At 40.2% G+C, this 27668-nt stretch overlaps 1 protein-coding gene across 1 annotated transcript in view; it reads right to left on the minus strand.

Moving 5' to 3' along the window:
- LOC126456137 (glutamate receptor ionotropic, kainate 2-like) overlaps positions 1-27668 on the minus strand; it is a 219972-nt gene that overhangs the window by 18652 nt on the left and 173652 nt on the right. The window contains exon 14 of the mRNA XM_050091891.1: positions 27261-27459. Coding sequence (XP_049947848.1) covers positions 27261-27459 — 199 coding nt within the window. The remainder of the gene's footprint in view (positions 1-27260; positions 27460-27668) is intronic.

Here is a 27668-nt window from a genome sequence, read left to right on the forward strand (position 1 = left end):
CAGAACCCTTGGTACGATGACCTAACACTCTACCAACTTTCCCACGGAAACTACACGTATTATTTACAGTTACGCTTTTCCTGTGGTCCGTAGTTCTAGTGTTACTTTTAATTACATTTTACTACAGTTCTGCTGGACGACAGCACGTAGCACAAACTAAATCGGAGTTTTGGTTGATACTCTATTTACGTACAACGTTTGGCACCGGTCTGAGTGTCTGGTATCTGGAGGTTTGGATGTTAGATTTCCTCAACACAGCTAACGTGAATCGATCAGCACCAGGATGGTGACCCGCAGAAGAAGCACCCAACATGGCAGCCCAGACCAGAATCGCCTAGAATTCTCAAACAATGTCATCATCTGCCTAAGTTTCGAAAATACCATATGGATGATATCACAATCTCCATGTCACAGACGAGAGTGTTGTCGATTTGACGAGAAAACTGGGAGCGCAGCAGAAACTTCCCAATCTTAGTATACAAAACACACATTAACAGACACGAGGTTGGTCCAGGGTTGTAGCGGTCACCTCGGTTGGACGATTTCTTCGCGCCAGACACGGTTTTGGAGTTCGAAATTTTGGAGTGAAATTTTGGAGTGAAAGCAATCGTTTTTCTCACACTGACTGGGCTGCACCACATTATCTTCACCTTTAACGTTCATACAGAAAAGGCTAAAATGTTAAACTAAACTGATCTCTGCGATGGTGCCTCCTGCCCTCAGCTAGGTCTGCTGGTGCGTCTGCTCAAAAACCACTAAACAGGTTGCAGTCGCCGGCCGAAGTGGCCGTGCGGTTAAAGGCGCTGCAGTCTGGAACCGCAAGACCCCTACGGTCGCAGGTTCGAATCCTGCCTCGGGCATGGATGTGTGTGATGTCCTTAGGTTAGTTAGGTTTAACTAGTTCTAAGTTCTAGGGGACTAATGACCTCAGCAGTTGAGTCCCATAGTACTCAGAGCCATTTGAACCATTTTGAACCAGGTTGCAGTCTCACTTTTGAAGACCGCCTATCTGCCTGAAAGGCTCGTCTCCCCTGATGATATTCACTGACTGCTTTCTGTTGATGACAAGACCCTCAGATGGCACCAGGAGTTCATATCCCCAAAGCGAAAAAAGCAAAGCTTTCCTCTTGGTAAATGTTCCCAGTACTCGCAATAAAAGATCACCAAATAGTGGCAGAAAATGAAAAAAATGTTGCTTAACAATATATGAGAGTAATATCACATTACCCCTTCATTCCACGTCAAAAAGAATAGAAAGTCCCCAAAAATTTCGATACTTATTCGTCACCTGGCTTAGGCATCCCAGAAATTAAAAATTCTGAGTGACATATGTAATGCATCAATAAGTCGAGGTACTTTCCAAGACAGTTTTAAATATGCCTTTAATAATATTAATAAAATGTCACCAATAGCAATTTTCTGTGACTTATCCAAAGCATTTGAGTGCGTGAACTATGACATTAAGTTACAGGAATTACAATCTATGGCATAAATGGAACAGTATATGAGTGGTTTAAGTCATATCTACGGAACAGGAAGCAAAAAGTTTCTTCATATGGTTTAAGTGATTTAAGGAACCTTGCCACTTCATCTAACTGGGGTGAAATTACATTAGGTGTTTCACAGAGTTTGATCATGGGTCCTCTTATGCTTCTTGGTATATGTGAATGACCTCCTTTCTTATCTTAAACAAGAAGCTAAACTGACACTATTTGCTGATGGTACAAGCATCATTATTTATCCAGTAAAAGAAACTCCAATTGAAAATGATACAAATAAATGTAAAGTTATTAATTGGTTTTCTGCAAATAGTCTTGCTCTGAATTTTGAGGAAACACAGTACATTCAATTTTCTGTGGCACAGAGTACAGTTCCTTCACATAATATAACACATCAACAGAAGTCAATAGCCAGGCCAGAGCATACTATGTTTTTGGGTGTATATTTAGATCAGAATCGTAATTGGAAAATTCATATTTTGGATCTCCTAAAGCGACTAGGTTCAGCAAATTTTGTAATCAGAGTAATTTCTAGTTCTGAGGATATGAAAATTAGTAAGCTAACATACTTTGCATACTTTCACTCCCTGATGTCATATGGAATAATATTTCGGGGTAACCCAACATTTAGCCAAAAAGTATTCGCTGCTCAAAAGAAAGTGGTTAGAATAATATGTGAGGTTCATAGTCGCCCATCCTGTAGGCATCTGTTTAAAAGGTTAGAAATTCTTACAATAGCCTCACAATACATTTACTCCATAATGACATTTGTTGTCCACAACATCGACCAGTTCAAAAACAACAGTGACAATCATGATTATAATACCATAAGAAAGCAAGACTTACGCTACCCTCTACTTAACCTATCTTTGGCACAGAAAAGGGTAAAATATACCACTGTAAAACTTTTCGATAAATTACCAGATGAAATAAAATGCCTGACAGACAGCAGTAACTCTTTCAAAATAAATTGATAGCAAATCTCCTTGACAACTACTTCTATACCGTGGACGTATTCTGGAATAGAAATAAATAAACGTAAAGGTACAATATATGCATTTTGTGCCATTTAAGGAATTGGGGTAGGTAATAATAATTTTTCGTTTAAAAAATAGAGCCTTGACACATTCCAAACCATAATGGTTACCGTGAGATTGATTGATGGAACACATAACTAACTCAAGACAACCACAGGAACCTGAAAATGACTCATAAGAGTCTTCCGTCAGAATAAAGATATAGGCAAGGCATCATTCTGCCTGTTTGATTCATAAGAAGAAACATGACTTGAGGATGAATATGGAACCTCAAGTTTGTACATAAATAAAACGCAAAAATAAAGTAACATGAAATTTCTTTCCACATCACATAAATCTAATATTCATAAAATTGTCTTTTGGTATGAGCTCACAGTGCAGGTTTGATGCTTAACTGAGTAAATTAATCAAGATTTTCTTGTGTCAGATAATGAAAAATCTGTGCATAAAATGCATATTTCGTAGAGTTGTGCCAACCAGATTCAACTTTCAACATTTGATTACTACAAAAAAGGATGATTATATGTCATACAATACTGTTTTTCCACACCAAGATTTCGAAACTGTAATAATAAAATAACTTGCTCATAAGAACGTGTCACAAGGAAGACTAATAGCTAACATCTTTCATGTCAGAAAGGAATATTGCAAACATCAAGCTCATAAAAATCTAAAAACTAACAATATTTAACGTAACATCAAATATCCTCTACAGTAGAGAAGTCTCGTTACTTGGATTTCATATTTACACGATATATAGTGTGTTGAACAAACTCACAAAATAAAAGAAGTGATCTGATAATTTAAAAATATAATCTTATGGCACCTGAATGAGCCAGATGCAGCTGTTATTTAATAAATATGACCGACAGAATAGTAGATGTGCGCATGAGTTCCGTCACTGCCGCTTCTTTACAATGAAAAATTATTAACACTACTTATGATTCCTAAGAATTAACTATGTACATCAGACTGTTCTCCAAGAAATGGAGTCTTTCCATATAGGCATATGCTAAACAGTACAGTCAAAACTTTCCTTCCTCTGAGAGATAACTCAGATAGCGTAAGTTTACACTTGTCTGAAAGGAGGACCACACTCTGTGGCTTAGGGTTCTTTTGTGGGTGGTTTACGTCGATATCTTTTCTTCTTTCGTTTCACCCTCTTTGGGGTACGCTGGATCAATCATTTCTTTGTGCGTTGTTCTTTTCTTAGGGCCCAGTATTTCTTCATTCTTTCTGATCTTCTTCTCCTCTCTTCTTCCAAGATGAAGGATTTGGACTTTTGTGTGGATTTGTCTTGGAACCTTATGTTTTCATCTTTAGTAATTAATTTAGCAGTTCGATCAATAAGTGAATTTTCTGAAATATTTAATTCCACTAGGTCTTCCTCAGTTTCTTTAAACTAGTTGGGCTTCGTTTTTCGGTTACGGAAGAAGTCAAAGATTTGTTTAGTTAATCTGTTGGAATTCATTCTGAGAAGATGACCATAAAAATTTATTCTCCTTTTTCGCATAGAATCTGAAAGTTTTTCAATTTTCTTGTAGAGAGTTTCATTTTTAATGTATATAATCTTATTGTCTTGAAATTTTGGCCCAATGATTTTTCTTAAAATTTTTCTTTCCTTTATCTCAAGTTTCTCCATTTGGCCTTTGAAATTCATGTTAAGTGTTTCTGCTGCATACAGTGCTTCTGGCTTAATCACTGTCTTATAATGTGTAATTTTGGACCCCCATGAAAGGGATTTTTTGTTGTATGTATTTTTTGTTAGTTGGAAGGCCAATTCAAGTTTATTTTTTCTGGATTCCATTGCTTTGCTTTCCCAGCATTCCAAGTAATCCATTCTCCGAGATATTTGAATTCTTTTACTATTTCAATCTTCTGTTCTTGAACTTTGAGGTATTTACATGAGTGCATGATGTTTGTCAATATCTTAGTTTTTTCAGAGGAGATGTGAAGACCAATTTTAGCTGCTTGTTTCTTTAGTTCAAGGATTTGCTCCCGTGCTTCTTCCATTGTTTCAGCAAACGGGGCCATATCATCTGCAAAAGCAATGCAATTTACTTTAAGGTTCTTCTTTTTGCAACCCAGTCTTATACCACTCTTAATATTTGTGTTCTATTCTCTGACTACTTTCTCAAGAGCACAATTGAACAGCAACGGTGAGAGCCCATCACCCTGTCGCACTCCCGTTTTTATTTCAAAGGGTTCCGATAGTTCGCCCATAAATTTAACTTTCGAATATGTATTCGTAAGGGTCGCTTTTATAATATTAGTTGTTTTCTTATCCAAACCCATTTCTTCCAGGACTGATAACAGAGATTCTCTATCAATCGAATCATATGCTTTTTTGAAATCAATGAAGGAGATATCTGTTATGTGCTGACCGACAAAAAAAGAAGAGACACAGGTGAGCATTTTCTTTGTGGCTTAACGCAGGGCTAGTTGTTAACCTCATAGTTTGAGGGGCGGGGGTGCGGGGGGGGGGGGCTGCGGCAGGATGGGCGCTCTGCTTTAGCTGCTGCTTGACCCCCTTGGCTCCCTCCCTTCTCACCTCTACCAGAAGCCTAGAGGCACCTTCTGTAGTTTTGAGATTCAGTCAGCAAGTTTTGCAAATGTATACAAGATAAGAGTGGCATATGATAAGGACTTTTAAGTATTTCCATGCGTGACCTTAGTGTGAATGTGAACGTGCAACTGTTAGAAGAAAATGTTTAACTTCAATGTACACGATGAATTAAGGCAAAGAAAGCGCAGTATCCAAAGCAAAAGCTACGGTCAATTCCTGAGTCGGCTAATTTTGTTAATTATAATCTTACTCAGATCTCGTTACCTCCCAAAATTATATCAGACAACTGGTGTTCCGCCATAGGTCTGTGTGCGTTATGGTTTAGGTGGGATGTGATCTATGCATACTAAGTTCAGAGAGCATGGCGTAATCCAAATTAGAAAACAGGTTTTAGCATTACAGGTTGCTGAATGTGCAAAAACGATACAATGGAAGACACAGATCGTAATACAAATATGGTCAAGATCACTCAGAGCACTATTGGCAAAAGTTGGCGCCTGACGAATTCTTAAAACATCTCAGGAAGAACTTCAGAGCAAGGGCGCCCACACCCGGGGTACTGTGGGGCTGTGACCCCACCCCATCCCCCAGGCGTTTTTCTTTCAAGAAAATGATTTAAAAATCGGTATTACACAGGTTTTTAACAGTGACGGAACAGGAACGTTTTCGTAGGAACTTACAAGTTGTCATTCCAAAATTTATTTATCGTATCCAAGACATCACCATTTTACAAAAAAAAATTATATTACAATGCAAGAGAAGCAGTTATAATACAATAATACATGGGTATAAGGTAAATTAACTACAATAATACAGAAAAGTATGTAACATATAATGATAAGCGCTAAGGATGCGAAACAGAGCGATTTTCATATCCCACGTGAAGCCCAATACATTGCAGCTTGAATAGCCTTGTCATTTGCTTCAAATAGGTCTTGAGTCGAACACGGGTTGTTTAGTTTCCTGCAGACCAGCAGGTGTTGTGGGTCTTGCTGTTCTCCACACTCGCAGGGCTCGTCTGCACTGATGTAGCCCCATTTTTCCAAGTTTGCTCTGCATCTTGATACGCCTGTTCGTAGTCTATTCAGGGCTTTCCAGGTCGTATATGGGAGTTCAGAGCCAGCTGTGGGTTATTCCCTGGGGCTATTCCCTGGTCTTCCTGGGTCCACATTGTACCACAGCTCTTCTCGTCGTGCTCTAGGCGATAAAAGAGTTGCTTCAATTGTTCGTAGGAAACTCTTCCTTGATTTAAGTCGGCGAGGTTGAAGATTGTATCCGAACATTGGATGCTTGGGATCTGTCTCCTGTTTATGCTTCTCGATTTCTGCGGCAGTCCTTCTTCTGATGTCTGGCGGGGCTATGCCCATGAGGTGGTACAGCTGCTTTGTGGGAGTTGGGCGGAGGCATCCTGTCACGATGCGTCCAGTCTCATTCAATGCTATATTTACTTGTTCAGCGTGGGTGGAATTTTGCCAAACGGGTGCCGAGTACTCCGCAGTGGAGAAACATAAAGCTAAAGCTGACGTGCGGAGAACTGTAGGTTGCGCTCCCCATCTGCTATTTGTTAGCTTGCGGATGATGTTGTTCCTGGCACTCACTTTCATCTTTGTGGCCAAACAGTGTTCCTTGTAGGTGAGAGCACGGTCAAGTTTAATCCCAAGATAGTTTGGTGTGTCGCAGTGAGACAGATGTTGTCCCTTCCAGTTTATGTTGAGTTTCCTCCTTGCTTCCTTTTTACGTAGGTGAAAAGCACAGACCTGGGTTTTTGCTGGGTTTGGCTTGAGGTGGTTATTATCATAATAGTCACTCAGCTTTTCAATCGCTAAAGTTAATTTACTTTCTACCTCTTCAAAGGTTTTTCCCTGGGTGGCAACGACTGTATCGTCTGCATAGATGAAGGAGCGAGCGTCCATGCTGATCGGTTGGTCATTGGTATAAATATTATACAGCAATGGGGCGAGGACGCTACCTTGAGGTAGGCCGTTTTTCTGGGTCCGCCATCGGCTCTTCTTCGACTGCAGCGTGACAAAATACCGTCTATTCTGCAACAGGCACTGGATGAATTGCGCCAGCCGGTAGTCTTTTGTGGTGTTATATATTTTTGATATTAACTTACTGTGGTTTATGATGTCGTAAGCTGCTGTAAGGTCGATAAAGGCAGCACCTGTAATTTGTTTCCGCTCGTATCCATCTTCTATGTACTGTGTAAGGTTGAGGATTTGTCCGCAGCATGACCTTCCTGGGCGGAATCCTGCTTGCTTTTTGATTATATTCTTGTCTACATGTTCTGAGATGCGGTTAAGGATCATTCTTTCTAAGACTTTATAGAGCTGACAAAGCAGGGAGATAGGCCGAAAATTTTTAGGGTCTGTGGGGTTTTTTCCAGGTTTTGGTATAGCTACTATATTTGCCTTCCGCCAAGTCTTGGGGATTTTCATTTCAAAGACACATTTGTTCATCATATCTAGTAACCACCGTCTGGTAACAGGTCTGAACATTTTTATTTGTTCTGGGCGTAGATCATCTAGGCCAGCAGCTTTATTAATTTTCATTATGGAGATGGAATCTTCTAATTCTTTCAGAGTAAAGGGGGTGCCTAGGTGGTCTTTTTCTTGAGTGCCTCTCTGTAGTTTTTTTCTTGGGTGCTTCCTGTTGGTTTTACCATTAAGTAGAAGTTGATTTGCTGTTTGATTTGGTGTGACCTCATACAAATTTTGTGTATTAGATGAGGGGTCATTATTGATGTTTTTAAGAAGTTGCCAGGCCTTTCGGCTATTCTGTTTCATGTCTAGGTTTGTGATTAGATTACACCATTTCATTGTTCTTGAGGCTGATATGGCCTGGAGGAGTTCTTCTCCCGCCATAGTTGTTTCCTCTGAAAAAGGGTTTTCCTCGAAGAGCTGTTGGTAATGTTCCAGAAGAACCTTTGAGTTTCCGTCAAGTCCAGGGATATAACTAGTTCTGCAGCCTCGGGGGATATTTCTTCGGAAGACAGTTTTAACTAATTCAATGAAAGTGTCATATTTTTCCGTGCTAGCATCAAGGTTCTGCACCTCTTTGTCAAGTTCTTCAGAGAATTTGTCCCATAGGGCACGTTTAAAATTAAAACGTCTTTGGAAATGGGTAGTTGCTGGTTTAACAACTGCTTCAACGAGACATAATATAGCTCGGTGCTGTGTATGTGGGAGGGGTTCTCCCACATCCTTCCTGGTTTGATGTGCTACGTTTTCGCTGACAAAGATGTTATCTGGATTGTATCCATTGTTCCACCTGCTGCTGTTGAAGGAATATGGAAGTTTGGGGCTGTGTATTAATTTAAGGTCAGTTGAGTCTGCCCAGGTTTCTAGGTCGTCCCCACTTTTGTCTGTGTGCCTGTACCCCCAGGTTGATCCATGACAGTTGAAGTCGCCCACTACTATTTTCGTTGGTTGTGAGTTGAAGTTGGTTGACTCACTGAATCTGAACTCCCTGCTCGGAGGTTTATATATAGACGTCACAGTGCAGGACTTTTTTTCTTTTTTTTTTATTCCAAAATAATAAAACTACTGCTTACCCCAAGTCTGTCCTTCCCACCCATACAAACTATCGAATGGATGCCCTTGCTCCAAGGCAATGTTTATAGCTGTTGGCAATCCAAAACCTCATAACTTCTGTGGTGTGTTCTGTAAACAATCATAACATAAAATCCATAGAGTCTCCTTATGTCATCCACAGAAGTCATCTCTCACACTATAATACGATTGGCTACACCCTAACAAACCTTACTGTAAGTGATAGAAACTAAAAACTTACAATTTTAGGGGAATGATACATCACATTCTGTTACTTAACGCATCCTTGATGCTTCTGGAAGATGACAAATAAAAGCATCCTGTGGATCTTCTAGCGATTCTTGGTGACTAATACTGCACTGCATTATCCAAAACATTTGCAAAACAAACATCACTCGTGAAATATAGTATTAACTTGCCATAAGAGGGAATTACCAGTAAACTTGTACATTCAGTCATACACGTTGTAACAAAAAAAGTATGCCTTGCAAGGTGCGACTAGTTCCAACACCCTTATGCATCATTCCACCTCTTACTTACCCCCAAAAGGTAAAAACACGTACATAAACTGCAGCAACAATGAGTGTCATTTTTAAACACAAACAAGAACTTTACCGCTTTGAATATCTATGACAGGACACACCGCTACTCAAGTGTTGTCCATCTCGGCCAGCAGCTCGTCTCTGAACTTTTCATACTTTAGCACAGAGTGTAGGCTTGGACCCCTCCTGCACTCGTTTTCTGTTCATTCTTTTGTCATACTTGTTGATCGTGGTCTGAAGCTGGGTTCCATATTTAAAACAGTTTTTAGCACTCCGTTGTCCTCCTCCTTCCACGCTGTTTCCCAGACAGGTTCTCTCCTCACGTCTGCGCTTCTGACCTCACCAATTACTGCTCTGAGTTTGAGAACACCTACTGTTGCTACTCTCACCTACATTGCCACACGTACACTCATTCTCCTATGTGTTTCTGTACCGGTAGCTTTCAGTTGCCAAACCCACTCTCCTGTCTACCCTCACGTACGAATCAAGGTCTGTTAAGATTAATTAAAATGCATCCAGATCACCGTTTTCAACGCAGAGCAGAGATCTCTTGCGTTATGCTGATATCGTCGTAATGAACGACTGAATCAGCTTGACACTTCTCTATACGTGATCAAGATGCTGAGTCTGCTTTATGATTTCGTCACACTGCACTGAGTTAGACTGAAACCGCATTGTTCCCAGTGGCAGGGCTTCTATGTTTAGTTCCACCCTATTTGGTTTCACAGCCAACCAGTGCAGTTTCATAATTTCAGATTCAAAATCTACGAAGGTTTTACACTGTCTTGTGACTGATAAAACTTTCCGATTACATCTACACCCATGTGGCTACCCATGGACTCCAACTTTATCTGAATTGCCTGGAGTTCGGGAGGCTCTCCTTAAATTGCTCAATCGACGTCTCAGCATGCAGGTTTTTCCACACAGAATAAGTGAGAAACTTCCTCAGTGAGAAGAAATCCTTGTCATCAAAATCTGCCAACGGGCAGACCAGACCTCTACGATCCACACGACTCCCTCGCAAAGTCCCTGTCTTGCGTTACTGACAGCGCGCCACTAAGCTCCAACCTCTCACAAATATACCTCTTAAGCGACCCTCAGCCTACTCTCTGCTTTTGGGCATTAATGGTCACGGAACTCTTGTCGCTCAGTCTCCCTCCATAGCTTCTTTAGATCTTGTTAAAGCGAGGTAAATATCGCAGTTTCTAAGAACTGATCCAGCTGCATAGCTTCAGATTCAGTTCGCTCGTCCACACGCTGCACTGTTTGAGAAAGAATGGAATATCCCCCATGGTTCCGAAACTCTAACTGATGTGTACCAGGGTAGACTCTGTTTCACACGTTGTGCGAGTTTCTCTTTGTTCAGCCGTCAGTGCGGCTTTCTGGGTGTGAGGCAACGTAACTGCTTCTGACGCTTCCCCCTCAGAGAATTCCGACACAACTTCCTATGATTCCATTAAACCCTTCTGATTAAAAACTCTCCTTGTCTCTCTATGTCATGCTCGACTATACCCGTCCTTGTATGTAAGAAATGAAAACATAATCTACTACACAGTCTACTCTTGGTACAACAAATTTAACATCTGTGAATAACCCCAAGCACTGAAATACCTTGAAACATTATACAAAAAAACTTCACTCTTAATGTAAATTTACTCAATAAAATCCTCCAAAAACAATTACATATAAAACAAACAAATCATAAACAATATATAGTTTAATGCGCCTTACTAGAATATTTGCAGCAGCAGCTTAATGTACAAGCCGCAAGATGGAACAAAGATGGTTGCTACAAATTTTTTCACCCTAAGATATGTTTCACAGCGCCGACCTAACTGCAGTTAGTAAATCCCTGGATAAGGGTCAACATGTACGGTTCTTGTGATTGATGTTTATATGCAATGTTGAGAGGTAGCACGCCACTCTCTCACTTTAACAACGCTATCAGTCAGATTAATAATCATATTCTACGTCACGATCTCGGGGGCTCCCCATTACTACATTTGGTATGTCTGTTTTATGAATTTTTACAAGAAGAATGTAATAATTCCGATCCCAAAGAAAGCAGGTGCTGACAGATGTGAAAATTGCCGAACAATCAGTTTAATAAGTCACGGATGCAAAATACTAACGCGTACTCTCTACAGACGAATGGAAAAACTGGTAGAAGCCGACCTCGGGGAAGATCAGTTTGGATTCCGTAGAAATGTTGGAACACGTGAGACAATACTGACCATACGACTTATCTTAGAAGCTAGATTAAGGAAAGGCAAACCTACGTTTCTAGCATTTGTAAACTTAGAGAAAGCTTTTGACAATGTTGACTGGAATACTCTCTTTCAAATTCTGATGGTGGCAGGGGTAAAATATAGGGAGCGAAAGGCTATTTACAATTTGTATAGAAACCAAATGGATGTTATAAGAGTCGAGGGGCATGAAAGGGAAGCAGTGGTTGGGAAGGGAGTGAGACAGGGTTGTAGCCTATCCCCGATGTTATTCAATCTGTATATTGAGCAAGCAATAAAGGAAAAAAAAGAAAAGTTTGGAGTAGGTATTAAAATCCATGGAGAAGAAATAAAAACTTTGAGGTTCGCCGATGACATTGTAATTCTGTCAGAGACAGCAAAGGACTTGGAAGAGCAGTTGAACGGAATGGACAGTGTCATGAAAGGAGGGTATAAGATGAACATCAACAAAATCAAAACGAGGATAGTGGAATGTAGTAGAATTAAGTCGGGTGATGATGAGGGAATTAGATTAGGAAATGAGACACTTAAAGTAGTAAAGGAGTTTTGCTATTTGGGGAGCAAAATGACTGATGATGGTCGAAGTAGAGAGGACATAAAATGTAGACTGGCAATGGCAAGGAAAGCTTTTCTGAAGAAGAGAAATTTGTTAACATCAAGTATAGATTTAAGTGTCAGGAAGTCATTTCTGAAAGTGTTTGTATGGAGTGTAGCCATGTATGGAAGTGAAACATGGACGATAAATAGTTTGGACAAGAAGAGAATAGAAGCTTTTCAAATGTGGTGCTACAGAAGAGTGCTGAAGATTATATGGGTGGACCATATATCTAATGAGGAGGTACTGAATAGGATTGGGGAGAAGAGAAGTTTGTGGCACAACTTAACTAGAAGATGGGATCGGTTGGTAGGGCATGTTCTGAGGCATCAAGGGATCACCAATTTAGTATTGGAGGGCAGCATGGTGGGTAAAAATCGTAGAAGGAGACCAAGAGATGAATACACTAAACAGATTCAGAAGGATGTAGGTTGCAGTAGGTACTGGGACATGAAGAAGCTTGCACAGGATAGAGTAGCATGGAGAGCTGCATCAAACCAGTCTCAGGACTGAAGACCACAACAACAACAACACATGAGGACATTGTGCGCAGAATGTTCATATAATTGCGTGTGTAGCCCGTAGAGAACTTGTATCCGAGAGACCGTAGTGGAGCCGACAGAGAACAGGGAGGAAGGTAGAATGCGGGCCGTAAATGCTGTGCGAGTCATTCTGGGAAGCAGCGCTCTGTGGATTGTACCTGCAGCTGGACTACAGACCATGGCACTCTCTTCTTACCACTTATGGTCAGAGCAGGAGGCAGCCGGTTCGCGAAACATTTTACCAGGACCAAGAAAGAGACTGTCGCGAAAGTGGCCAGCTAGCAGAAAGTGGATGGAGGGATCCATTTAAGAGAGAATGCTGTAATCTGAGCTTTTGTGCAAATGGTGGGACGGTCATAAAACTCCAAGCATTCTCATGTTAGAAACTGGAATGATATAGACAGAGCGGCTGGTGCATGTGTTTAACGGAGGCAACACTTCAAGTCACCTGATACCAGGAAGTCGCTAGGTCCTTTTAGCAAGTGGCAAAAACAAATATTTCACGGGCACGACTGCCCAGTAAGCTTAACAGCCTTCTTTCAGAAATTGGAAATGATCAGCCTGGAAAGATGAGATCTCTCTGTGAAAGAGGGACTGTGGTCCCATCTAGATAGGTGTTTCTTTCCGGAACATGGGCATGCTTACTGTGAGAACAACGCGTCCTAGTCTAAAATATTCTTTTTGCAGACAAGAGAGATTTTGTGTCGCTGGTTGGTTCCCCTCAGGGAGTAGAGGCCTTCTCGCCCAGCGCAGGAACACCGGTGCTGTTTCTGGATTTAATGAATAGAGGATTGTTCAATAGTTTTGTACAACATGGAGGCGGCTATTTTTTTCCTTTCTTTTCGCTGCTTTGGCTCCGATACCATACCGAGGCTTGTTGGAGGGTGGTGGTGATTCTTTGTCTTCTTCATCTTCTGGACCTACCCTGGTGGAGAACTTCAGGTCTTTGACTAGTGGGTGAGACTTGTAGTCTGAAACTTGTGACGGACTAAGACCCAGTGGCAGTTTCCACCTGTACCGACAGTGGAACTGCATATCGTCTCGGACATACCATGTGTCACGAGTGTGCTGTCTGATGTTTGACAATTCCAGGAGACACGGTCGTACCTGTGAGTCTAATTGGTTTGGCCAGACTAGCGCACGGGTGCTGGTCACACTGAAATCTGTCGAGATTTCAGGGCTCTGATGGCGAAGTTTCCCGTTTTCTAACAAACAGAACGCCAGTCCGCGTAGTTGCAAATTTTGGTGGGCGCATCAAAACATTACAGCTGCGGCAGCGCGTCGCTCCTCCCCCAAAGCGGGCCGATTTCTGCTGCAGCCTGAATCGAGGTGAAAGGGAAAAGTATTGCTGCGCCCGCGCAGGGCTGTTAAATGATATTCACAGTTCCCTGTTGTCTGGTGAACCATAGTTTGTGGTGTACTTGGTCATACTTGATTCCATTTGAATAGAATTGGGCCCCACAATGGATTCATGTGAACAAAGTCAAATTGCGTTGTAAAAGGAATTAATTCAGGGCAGAATTTGTATAGTTTCCACCCCAACGAATACTTTGCCAATCAAGCACCATCCTTTTTCTGACTTGTCTTTGTCACTTTTTGTAAAATGTATCAGCTCAATTGTAGTTATAAAAGAATGAACAAGAACTTGTCATTATCTTCGTAAACTTAAATACGCCGCTGTTATTCATACTCCCACTACTATTCGCCGTCTTTATTATCTTTTTCCTATTTTTATGGTAATACATGGATCCATCAGCAATTCAAGGTTCAATTCTACTAAATTAGTTAATTTGACTCGTAATCTGAGTTATCAAAGTGACCACAGACATAGGCAACAAAAGTGCCATGACTAAATTCACTAATTTCACAAATAAAAAATTTTGGATGTTGCTCACGACTTCAAGGTTATTGGGAAGATAATTATTATTGGAAAGATAATAATAAAGACAATAACATTTAGCATCACTCGGAGATATACTTATGATCAGAGCAAGTGACAGCTTGCAATGTCGCTGCTTATTACTGCGTGGTTGTTAGCCAAATAGTCATCAAATTAACACACAATAAGCTTAAAATCCCAGCGGAAATCGACACTGCTCTCTATTATCAATAAACAGATTTATATTCAAATAAGATAAGCAAGTGCAATCCTCGTTACCTTCACTGAATAATAAGAGAATGATTATTTAGTTTAGCCATTGTAGACAACGATAAGACCATCACAGTGCTAAAAACAAGCTTAGATGTGCACCAGGCTATATTTATTATTAGTAGGTCGCCAAACCATGAAAAAGTTGTAGAAAAATTTAAAGGATCTCGAAATCAAAATTGAGATGAACAGTTATTTATCTAAAAAAGTTGTAATCCGTTGGCTGTCTGTGTGCACAGCGATCGCTGAATATTTAAACTGAAGGAAGGATAGCACCCACTTGCAAAATCCGTAATTAATTGCAGATTTCGAGTTCGACCCTAACATAGTCATTGTCGGTGCTAAAACACAAAATGGATAGAATCAAGAACAGGTACAGAACATCTGTTCAACACAGTTACGGGAATCCATTTAAGTGCGAACATAACAGTAACACATCATTATCAAAAAGTCATATAGGTACCGATGTGTCAGAGCATAACGTACAACTAACTGACACTAGCCTCTGCATGGCAGACTGAGAACTGAGGCCGTTGCTGACATCCAGTGCAGACTTCATCAATATACGCCATACAGGAATTGTGGTGCCTTCTATTGGAGTATACAGCCAAGAAACTATGTTTTTATTTTTTAAATAAAACCATAACCGGAAAATAGAGCTTATTATAAGATACGTTTAGGTTATACTAATTACATAAAGAATACGTTGTTTTGCGAAAACGTGCATCTGAATTTACATGTAAATAAAGTCGTAAAGGACATTTTGCATCCCCTATAGGATTGTATTGCGACACAAGCATAGCCAACTTAATAAGACTAATGCATTAAAAGCTATTTACAAAAGCTTCATACAACATATTGGAGTTCATGTGTGTCAAAATATTTTAAAAAGCCCTAAAAATGTACAGTGAAGTAGGTTAGCATTAATGTCGTTCCTTAAGGGTGTCTGGGCTTTCCTTTAAGTGAGGTGAGAATCTGAAGAGCTTCATATTACAAGATCAAATATCTTGACAAATATACACTACACTCTGTCATATTTCTGTCTGCTACGATAGAGAGCAAACAAACATTTTAACATTCTTCCATATTTGAAGAAGAGTAGGGTGGTATGAAAATGAAAACATCACGTACATAAGTTTACATGTTAACATCGCAACTCCTTTTTATATCTGACTTGCTGGTTTCATTTTTACACGTCAATATATGCCTTTATATTGCGTCACCAGAGAAGAAACTTAACTTGTGTCCATGATTAGTACGTTGTCACACTACCACGTCTTCTTCAAATATAAAAAAAATTGCAATGGTCTCTATTGTATCAGATAGAAATATGAGAGTGTGTAATGTATATTCAACCAAATATCTGGCTCTTCAGATTATCACCTCACTTTAGTGCAAGCCCAGAGAGTGCGCGTCATGACCCTTACGGCATGATTTTAATGCTATTTTACTTCAGAGCACATTTTTCAGGTTTTATTGACAATGTTTTTATATCTTTTTACAGACATTAAGTCAAATATGTTGCATGACGCTTTTGTAAACGGATTTAGTCTTATTATTAAATTCATTAAGCTTTTGTCGCAATGCAGCCCTATAGGGGACGCTAAATGTCCTTTATGACTTCATTTACACCTAAATTCGGTTGTTCATTTTTATGAAACTACATATTCTCCATGTATTTTGCATATACCATACAAATCGTATTATAAGCTCCATTGCCCGTTACAGCTTTACTCAAAAAAATGAAAACATGCGTTGTTAGATGCATACTTCAATAGAGGGCACTACAGGTGATTTAAGACGTTTATTCATACAGGCTGCGTTGGATGTAAGCAACGGTCTCAGTTTTGTGTCTGCCATGCAGAGGCTAGCGTCATTTGGTCATAAGTTATGCTCTGACAAGTTGGAACGTATATGACTCTTTGGCAATGATATGTTATTGCTCTGTTCCCACTTAAAAGGATTCCTGTAACTGTGTTATATACTTATTTTGTACCTGTTCTTGATCCTATCTGTTTTGTGTTTTAGCATCGATAATGACTATGTTACGGTCAAAATCTAGAACTGCAATTAATTACGGATTTTGCGACTGACTGCTATCCTTCCTTTGGTTGAAATATTCAGCGGTCGCTATGCACACAGACATCTAATGGATTTCAAATTAACTAAATTCTGGCTAGCTGGGCAAGTGCTGTTTTCCACAGATACTATAAGCATCCAGCATATACCCTTCAACAAACGATGCATTACCAACAGAGTGACACCAACGTATATACAAGCAGTTTTCAACATCAGCTTCAGAAATAGGCGTACGATCGAATATAATTCGAGACGTAATTTCTGAGAACTGTTCTCCTGGAGAAATTGTGGTCTGGTCAAAAGATCTTCATAAATAGATTATAGACAGTCTCGACCGCAAAAACATCTATTTCGGTGGTAAATGGTTTCAGCCAGTGTATAACCATCCTCAGACCCTCATACCATGATGGTACGCAGTGGAGATCAATGGACGCTCATGCATTACAACACCCACTCCATTTCAGCGCCATCGCCTACCATCATGGCATCACTGACCGAAAAAGGTTACCACCGAAATAAATATTTTTGCCGTCGAGACTGGTTTTAATCCATTTTTAAAATAATTTGATATGTGAAGCGATTGCTATGCAAAATGAAATCATCGAGATATTTATTAAAAAAGAAGTGATTGGTAACAAATTATAATCTACATCGTAAATCGGCAGGGCTTGTAAAGCCATTAGTTTTTGACAATCTACTTGGTTGCGTAAGGAACATGGTCTAACACAATAGTAAATTCGTAAGTTAATGAGTCAGTAAGTTGATATTAATGCATACAATGATTTAAAGACTTACTTTTTTCTGTGGTTGCTATCCCTGACAAATATTTGTTTGAACAAGAAAGAACAACTATTGCTGAAATAAAGCCTGAAGTATAATATTGCAAGGAGCCTATTTGTATGTTGCCAGCATTATAGATTGTGCTAATATCGCTGTCAGCGCTCTGCGCCCTCGGCAACAGATTCTGTGTGGTGACTCTGTGTTGGTGGGACATGCATTGTAAAGTGAGATGAAATGATGTGTTTATAAGAAAATATGCAGGGAAATGTATGAGAATGGATGTTGTTTATAATGTTTGGGTGGTGGAATTATTGACAACTATATAATTTTTGGAACTGATGTCACATGAATAAGGTAAAATTTTCTAAATACAGTGTTTGCTCTTCAACATAATCTTTCTTTTGCTAACCATATGCCTCCTAGTAGTTAGAGCCTATAGTAGTTAGAATCTTTTTATTTAGCTAGCTGTTGTTGCTACTTGTTGTAATTGCTGTAGTTTGTATTAAGAAGATTTTCTGTGAGGTAAGTGACTTATGAAAAAGAATGGGGTTTCCACTATCGGGATTCGTGACCGAAATGAGTTTAGGCAGTTAAGAGAGTTGGAGATAGTTTCATATTTCTTTAATTTCATATTTTTTGGATTTGTATTATTGTTGGGATTTCTTGAAATTCGGGGACATTCTTTTATGTTAGTTACTGGAAATCATGTTGTCAATGTATAGCAGTCAGATTGCGCTGGGCTTGCATATTGTGGGTAATAAATGAATAGGTTCGGTTAGAGTTGTCTTTGTCGGGGAAAATTCTGTAAGTCAGTGTTTAATAAAAACAAAATAATTAAAGAGGTAGTTTCAATATAAATACGAATGTAGATCATAGCGCTGTTAAAGATACTATAGCGAAGGTGAAAGTTGTAGTTGGCAATCTGAAAGCTAAAAGACTTGAACAAATAGGATCCCAATTTCAGCGAATTACGTTATTTCACATCAATCTAATAAATTTGCCAAAAATTGTACGAAAGAAAAGTTTATCGTAGACAGTTTAAGGCTGAAACAATGTGAGGAGTGGAGGAAGTAATTATAACGAAAGAGCAGCTCGATTGTGATTGTGGAGAAGCTTGAATATATCAACGAAACCAAAAAAATTGATGAAAATAACAGTGAGAATTAATAAGGCAATTAATAAGGACTTAAGTGCAGAACCACATAGAAAGTTAAATGATAAACTCAAAATGTAAAGGTAAATAATTTCTGCTAGAGAAAGCAACAACTAAGGCTTATGAACGCACTCTAAGAGCACAACTTACGGCTCACAAGGAGAACATGCCTGTGAGGCCAGTGGTTAATGGTTCTGGGGCCCCACCAGTAGAGTCACTCGGAAGTGCTTACATTTATTGAAGGCTCATTACATTTACAGTCATCAATACACAGGGAAAAGTTATGAATTAGCAGATATATTCGTGACATTCCAGTAACAACCAACATGAAGTTTGTGCCTCTGGATATTGTGCATCTATACACTATTATGCCGATTGATAATATTATTCATATCATTAGGGGAAATCTGATAGCTCAGAACAGGTTATCATAATGAGAAGTAAATGAGTTTGTTGATTTGTTGTCTTTAATCTTGAAATATAACTATTTCAAATTTAGTAATAAGATTTACCACAAAAAATGGCCTTGCCATGGGAAGTGCCATCTCAGGATTTTCCGCCGATATTTTCCATAACTGCCTTTAACAGATTTTTTTCCTTGAGAACCCCCATTTAGCTAAAAAAATGTGTATTTTATGTGTATGTGGACGGCATGCTTCTCCTAGCAAATGTTAATGATGATGAAATTAATGAGTTTGTGATTAAATTCATTAAATTATTCGAGAAAATAAATTTTACATGTGAGGTAGGAAAATTATGGTTCCATTAAATTTCTCGATTTAAATATCAGTAATTTAAATAGTAAGCACAGTTCTGGGATTTTCTGCTACAAAAAAACCTACACTGTTCTTATAGTTAACTACGACTCAAATTATCCACATCAGCAGAAAAACGCGCTTTTTTATACTTTGCAATCTACTATTTGCTTAAACTCCACTGCCTCAGAGAGAGCGAGAATTGGGAGTGGGTACAACCACCTACATTACCAAAATGAATAACTACTAACTAATTAAGACGTAAATAGTTTCTAGATACCAATGCTCATTTTCAAATACCACGAATTCCACTTACTTTAAAGCAATTGCTCTACGGAATCATCTGAGTGGAACATATGATTTAAAAGTTCCAAGCGTACAAACAGTGCCAGCATGCAGTTCACGCACCAAGCATTGGAACACACAAAGTACGATTAACAGGGAATAGAAGTGAGCAACGTTCTACGTAAGCGAAAACACTTGTAATGTTTTTTGATAAGAGACATCTCATAAGAGCACTACAAACATTTATTTAAGTGATACAACGTCAGCATATTTATTTACACTATTTAGAGAATATAATTTATATAAATGCCTTTTTGCAAAGAAATTACTCTGTTAGCGATTTCTCTGAGTTAGTCGCTTGTTAACTGTTACACCATACCATCACTTGCTAGTGGCCAAAACATTAATTGCGTCGCGCTGTGTCCTATTCTCACTGCGGGCCTTCCGAGATTTTGTGTGGAAATCGGTATGTGGCGTCTTAAAAACAGGAACAGAGGGTTATATTTGCATGGAGTGAGCAAAAGCGAAAACGCTGTCCACTGGTGGCGCCCGTAGCATCATGCGTAGGAAATCGGCGAGCCCTGGAGAAAGCGATGTTCAACGTGGCATGCCTGATGGTGGCTCTTTTAAAAATAGATTCTTTTGAGGAGTGTGAGAGTTCGCGACCCGTCGTGTGCGGTCGACAAAGACAACACCGACAGCGCAATTGAAGTGGCGTTTCTCAGTTACCCCGCCCTGTGTGTTGGAACGATACCGATACTGACCAAATGGTTCAAATGGCTCTGAGCACTATGGGACTCAACTGCTGTGGTCATAAGTCCCCTAGAACTTAGAACTACTTAAACCTAACTAACCTAAGGACATGACACACATCCATGGCCGAGGCAGGATTCGAACCTGCGACCGTAGCGGTCGTGCGGTTTCAGACTGTAGCGCCTTTAACCGCTCGGCCACTCCGGCCGGTGATACTGACCAACATCAAGGGACTATAGAGCGAGTCTTGAGAAATAAACTGAGGGCAAGAAACGTCATTCAGCGACGCAACATTGTGTCGAAATTGTAATACCAATATCCGTAACTTCTGTTTGCTGCAGAATCCTTGAACACATTCTCAGTTCGAATATAGTAAACTTTCTTGATGCTAAGCAACTTGTGTCCACGAATCAACATGGTGTTAGAAACTTAGTTTTCCCTTTTCTCACATGATAAACTGAGAAGTGCAACAGGCAAATTCCATATTTCTAGATTTCCGTAATGTATTTGACACGGTGTCCCACTGCAGGCTGTTAACGAAGGTACGAGTATATGGAATAAGTTCACAGCTATGTAACTGGCTCGAAGAGTTCTTAAATAATAGAAACCAGTATGTTGTCCTTGACGGCGAGTGTTTACGAGAGGCAAGGGTATCGTCAGGAATGTCCCTGGGAAGTGCGATAGGACTGCTGCTGTTCTGTGTATCCATAACTGATTTGGCGGACAAAGTAGGCAGCAATTTGTGGTGGTTTGCTGACGATGCTTCGTGTACTGCTAGGTATCGAAGATGAGTGACTGTGGGCGTTTAAATATCTGGACGTAACGTTGCAAAGCGATATGAGGTGGAACCAGCATGTGAAGACTGTGGTAGGGAAGGCAAATGGTCGACTGTGGTTGATTGGGAGAATTTTAGGAATGAGTGGTTCACCTGTAAAGGAGACCATATATGGGACGGTGGTGCGACCTATTCTTGAGTATTGTTTGAGTGTTTGGGATCCGATTGAAGGAAAACACCAAAGCAATTCAGACCATAGCTGCTAGATTTGTTACCGGTAGGTTCGAACAAAACTTTAGTGTTACGGGTATGCTTCGGGAACTCAAATAGGAATCCTTGGAGGGAAGGCGGCGTTCTTATCGGGAAATAGTACTGAGAAAATTTAGAGACCCGTTACTTGAAGTTGATTGCCGAACCATTCTGCTCCCGCCAGCATAAATCAAGCGTAAGGACCACGAAGACAAGATACGGAGGCGTACAGGCAGTCGTTTTTCCCTCGCTCTACTTGCGAGTGGAACAGGAGAAGAAATGACAAGTAATGGTACACGGTAACCTCCGCCACGCACCTTACGGTAGCTTGCAGAATACCTAAGTAGGTGTACATGTAATGGCTAACGCTTGTCGCTGGGGTACCCTTTCGATAGCGAACGTGACTCCGTTCACTGGTGGCCCACAACCAATGTTGTTGTGACAGATGTGCACATGTTCTGTGCCATCTGACGTATTGAATGATGTGAAGCCATTGCGTTACGTTTCGTTTAACATCGATCAATGACTGTAACCCAAGTTTGCTTCAGAAGAGTAGCCCTGCGGCAGGGATGGGCACTATAATTTCTGTGCTTTTTAGCGAAGTTGGATGTCGTTTCCAGACATTGGTTCCTGCCCTGAATTTGTTCAAGACTCCGTCTATCACCCTTCGCCACTTGTCGGGATCGTTTTGTTACAGATGTGTTCATGTCTCAAAAGAAATGTACAGGTCCCATTGAAACGTGACAAACACATGGTACGAGAAGCCGTCCTGAATAAACGTTATTCGTAGATGTATTTGAAACGCAAGATTCAAGAGTGGAAAGCGAATGAATTGATAGCAGCAGGTAAAGGTACAGGTATATAGATACAGGTACTTGTACCAAGGAGCGTGCTGAGACATCAAAACATCCATCACCTCCAGACAGAACCTCAATATCACTCCAATACAGGAACCAGAAGCAGAAGTAAGCTTCCTCTGGCAGAGCATGTTGGTACAACTGCGCCCTCATTGGCTTGCACCAGTTATAACCGCTCTTTTAATTAAGAGCAATATTGTCAGGCTTATTTTCATATTGGAGGGAGGTGATCAATAATATCGGAAATAATTAATAGCATTCAAAAAGTTTTAGTTAAAATTATCGATCGCTCGCAGCGAAGTAGCACTTCAGGGAAATCAACGGCTGCTTTTGTTTCTAAATTCTACTATGTGAACCATGAGCGGGCATTGTTACTTCTCGTGTCTTTTTTTTCTGCGCTCTGAATAAGTTTATGTAGCTGCGGTGTGCGATATAGCGGGCATTTCAGTGTGATATGCTAGGGAAAAGATCAGGGCGCTTTTGTTAAACTACAACAAAATTGACTGTATGTTAATTTTTACGGGTTAGACTTTTGCCGTAAGGGCACGGACTAAGAATATCTGAGGAATTAATTGTCTGCGCGAGAAAAAGTATCGCTCAGTATTAAATTCCCGATCTGTGGAACATGCGAAGGGGCGTTAAATCGAACATAAGAACGGAACTGGATGTTAGCTTTGTGAAAATAAAAGCGTACGAAGTTTGAATAACTGTATCGAAATATAATAATGGACTATATTCCTTTCTATAATATCTTTGAGTGATGAACTATAAAAATCACAGACATTTTAGTTGCCGTAATCGCTGAGAGTAATTGTAGAATCAATCCTCCTTTCCCCTCTAAACAAAACGCAATCATTCATGATCATTTAATCATTATTGAATATTCTTAATAAAAAAACTAAAGTGATTTCCATAATTAAGTGTGTATTAGTAAATAACAACTAACATTCAAAGAGGTTATTAACAATCTTGTCTTTGGTAATGCAACAACAAATGAAGGGTGATCGACTGAGCAAAAAGTTAACATTAATTATTATGAAAACCCGAAATTTAGTCGCCGTTGCAGTGAAGATGTTTGTGGATGCCCCATCTGATGTATAGATATAACTAAAAGTCGGGCATCTACAGTTGATAACAAAATCAATAGTTTACGTCAGAGAAGTTGACGGCAGCAGATCGACGGAGGGCGGTTACAACTGGCGCCCAACACGTGGCTCGAAAAAAGGTATGAAAACAATTATTACGAAATAAACAGTTGTAAAATATATTTTTTGTGATTGTGTAATGAACAGTGACTGAAAACTTTCAATTATTTGTTTCATATTCTCCAATACGACAACCCACGACGCACGCGCAACGACACAAGTTGATTGCGGACGGAAGATCGCATCTGCGAGTGCGGCCGGCAAAAAGGCGCCAACTTCGGGAACTACAAGACTTCAAAAGCTGTAGGAAAGGTAGGAAATAATTGACTTGTCTTACTGCGGCTCCGACTAGGGTAATTTCTAAGAATGATTGCCTCTCGAAGTCGAGGGGTCCAAACGATACATATCGAACGTGCGATCCTAAATCGATCACGCGACTCAGGAGGCGAGCGTTATGAGTATGTTTACGGTTGTCACTACAGCAATGACAAAAGAAGAGCGTTACAAAAATACTTTTAATTGCAAAGGAGGCGAGTTACCTTACTCAAATGGCTCTAAGCACTATGGGACTTAACTTCTGAGGTCATCAGTCCCCTTTAACTTAGAACTACTTAAACCTAACTAACCTAAGAACATCACACACATCCAGGCCCGAGGCAGGACTCGAACCTGCGACCGTAGCGGTCGGGCGGTTCCAGACTGAAGCGCCTAGAATCGCTCGGCCACTCCGGCCGGCGACTTACCTTACTCATTGTCGGTTTTGTCATGTGGAAGTTCGTGCGATGTGTACGCTACGAGAACAATTCCCTTTTTGCTATTAATTCGTGGAGGTGTGTAGCTTAGAGCAACTAAGGGAACAACGGAAAACAGATAAAAATGACGATCACAAATAACTGATCATAACGACCGCCACCAGAGTCGCGTGATCGATTTAGGATCGCACGTTTGATATGCATCGTTTGGATCCCACGACTTCGAGATGCAAACATTCTTGGAAATCACCCGCACTTGTATGTTTAAAGACATTTTATTACTGGCTGAACAGTACTTCATTGCGCTTCCTTTTAATTTTAATTGCGTGGATAAGGCAAGTCTGTGAAGCAGAAACTGTGGAAGTAGTTAGAGTTATATTTTATTTATTATGTATTCTTATTTTGGTGTTATTCTTAGAGTGTATATTGATAATAATAAAACGGGGATACCATTTAAGATCGAATCTAGGTACAAGTCTAGGGACTTTTGGGAGAGAAGATACGAGCGAGGACGAAAACCGCGTGGAAAATTTAGATGTTAACAGGACAGAGCTAAATAAACTACGTGATCTTAGAGATAAAGCCTTTAGAGAGGAAATTTTAGAGTAAAACGAACAACGCGAGCTTATAGAAAGGGAACAAGAGAAACAACGCGAACTTGCGGAAAAAGCTTTTCGGGGAGAGATGTTAGAATTACAGAAGCAACGAGATTATCAAGACCAAGAATTTGAGGAAGATGTATTAAAGACTGTTAGTGATATTGAATGACATACTAAGAAAAGGGATGAAAATTTATCTGTGTCGGTAGTTAAGTAAACATTAAGTGCAAAATCTTGCAATGAAATGAACGAAACATTGAAAAGTTCGGTCTCCAAATTAGAGTGAACGTGGAAGCAATAAACAGAGAACAGACTAAAATAGGTGAACAGATCGACAGAGTTGCTAAACAAGTAGAAGATTTAAAAATCACAAGACACGAGTTTATTGACGACTAAGATAGAGGAGGATTTGACAGAATGGTTAGAAGCAAAGGCGGGAGAAGTTCACACGCAAGTTGAGAATGCTATCGAGAACGCGACGCAACAGAGTAAACCAAATACACTGCAACGCATTTGGTTTAAAAAGTGTACTTGGAAATTACATCACTTCTCGAAAGGAATGGTGCTGCAACGTACTGATGGACGATGGAGAAATAGTCCCGTGTACAGAGGACAGTGAACATTGCTAACTGCGAGTATCTAGAGTGCCGAAAAATACCACAGTGAATCAGATATATGACGATCAGATACTTTGACCTAATCAATGTAGGATTGTCTTGATTTAAGTTCTGGTAAGGTTAGGACTTCCGTTGTTGTTCGAGAAAAATGTTCATTAATACTCAACTGGTGTATGCAGCAGAACTTCATATATTTTGATAGAATATTTTGACCGGTTTCGTACAATTTTTTTTTAACGTGGTCTAATAAAACCATCGAATATTATTAATTTTCCAGTACTTGTACCCTTCAGATTTTGTCACCTTTTGGATATTGGAGAAGAGGGGGGGGGGGGGTTGTGAGATATATTAAAAATTCTGTACTGCGAATGTGTAACATGATTGACCCTCTTGTTATCAGAGTCTTTTATCCATATTGTCAGCAAATGGGTATTTCGATTCTATGTGTGTTGCGCGTGTGATAGATAAGCACCAGATCGGAACTTAGAGTTAAACTCTTGTAGTTTGGCTTTAATCAGCTTCTTAGGGTAGTCAAGCCGGTAAGAAAAGTGGAACACATGGCCTTCAGTGAAAACCAAAGATGAACTCTAGAGTGGATAATTCCTTCAAGTAACGACAATTCTAGAATCCAGCTGTCGCAGATAACCGCCATTGCTACGTGGAATCTGTATTATCTTACTGGCTGCTGTAACGTCCCATTTCGGCTACATTAAACTCACTATTCGGCTTCTGGCGAACTTTGGTCGTGGAACTGAGACCCTCAAACATAAATCATGAAAAAGCCCTCGATTACTTCGTACACGCAAGTCACAGGTTTCGTAGATGTAAAGCTCATACTCTGTCTTTTAAATGCTTTTAGTCTGTTCCAGATAAAGTAGGAAATCTTCCATTTATAAACAGGGTGACGTCGCTTGTGGTAAAGCATGGTGAGGAAATGTTGAAAATTGACAAAATAAAACGCCGGGAAAATATTCATAAGACTGACTCGGAATTGACCTTTGTTAATGAACAGGAAAACTTTCTAGTACAGGAAATGCTGGAAATCATGATTTCTAGGCGCCAATCGATTGCTGCCACATGTCAGGCATTCAGTTTTCCCCTCATGCTGTGTCCCGAATATTTCGCTGTGCCATTACGTCTGAATGAATGGGAGGAGCAGCGGTGTTTAGTGACTAGCTAAATGCAGCACAAAATGGTGCTCATGGGAAAGCAGCCTATTCACCGTCGAGATTTATGTGCAGCACAATTCGCGGAAAATGTACGGGGATCTGTTTGCGCTGTAGTTAAGAGTGGAAGATTTATGACAAAACCTTCAGCAAAGTCTGCAATGCAGAACTTAGAGTCAAAATGGAGCGGTACGGTCTCCACTTCCAGCACCTTCTGTGCTGCTCGTTAACAAAATTCATTCTGCGTATGACTGTAAATATTTTGCAGGCCAGTTATATTTCCTCCGCCCTGTACAACATCATGTGGACTCACGATGACATGACGAAAATATATGCGTTAAAAAGGCGGAGAGTAGAAGCAAATAAATAGGTAAGACAGTTGCACTGTTCACAGGTAGTCTGTTAGCAGTTTCGCGTTTTTGGGCAAATGTAAATGTTAACGTTTACACCCGACGATCAGCTGAAAGTTCTTTCTTCAAGATGTCTCTCGTGAAACACTGCGTTCTTATATTATTAGACGTTACTGCTAATGAATGGTCAGACTATGTCAGGGTACTTTAAAACTTGCCTTGAAGAACGCTGCCGTGGAGCCCCTGCCGAAGGTGCCGTACTTGATCTTGGTCTGCTTGGCCAAGTCCTGGACGCTGTTGATGGGCGACTCCATCCTGCTGATAGTGAGGAAGGCGGCCAGGTTGGCCGTGTACGACGCGATTGCGATCAGCGTGAAGAACCACCACATGCCCGCCAGCAGCCGCGTAGACACAGCCCTGAAAACAGGCTGTTGCGGTTACACTTCATGGTGGCCACTTGGTGAAAAGGAAATCTTATCTTCAAAACTGGAGATTATTTAATGTGTACTTCCTTGTACACTACTGGCCATCAAAATTGCTACACCAAGAAGAAGTGCAGGTGATAAACGGGTATTCATTGGACAGATATATTATACTAGAACTGACATGTTATTACATTTTCACGC

Source organism: Schistocerca serialis, chromosome 2 (assembly GCF_023864345.2).
Source record: "Schistocerca serialis cubense isolate TAMUIC-IGC-003099 chromosome 2, iqSchSeri2.2, whole genome shotgun sequence".
NCBI lineage: Eukaryota > Metazoa > Arthropoda > Insecta > Orthoptera > Acrididae > Schistocerca > Schistocerca serialis.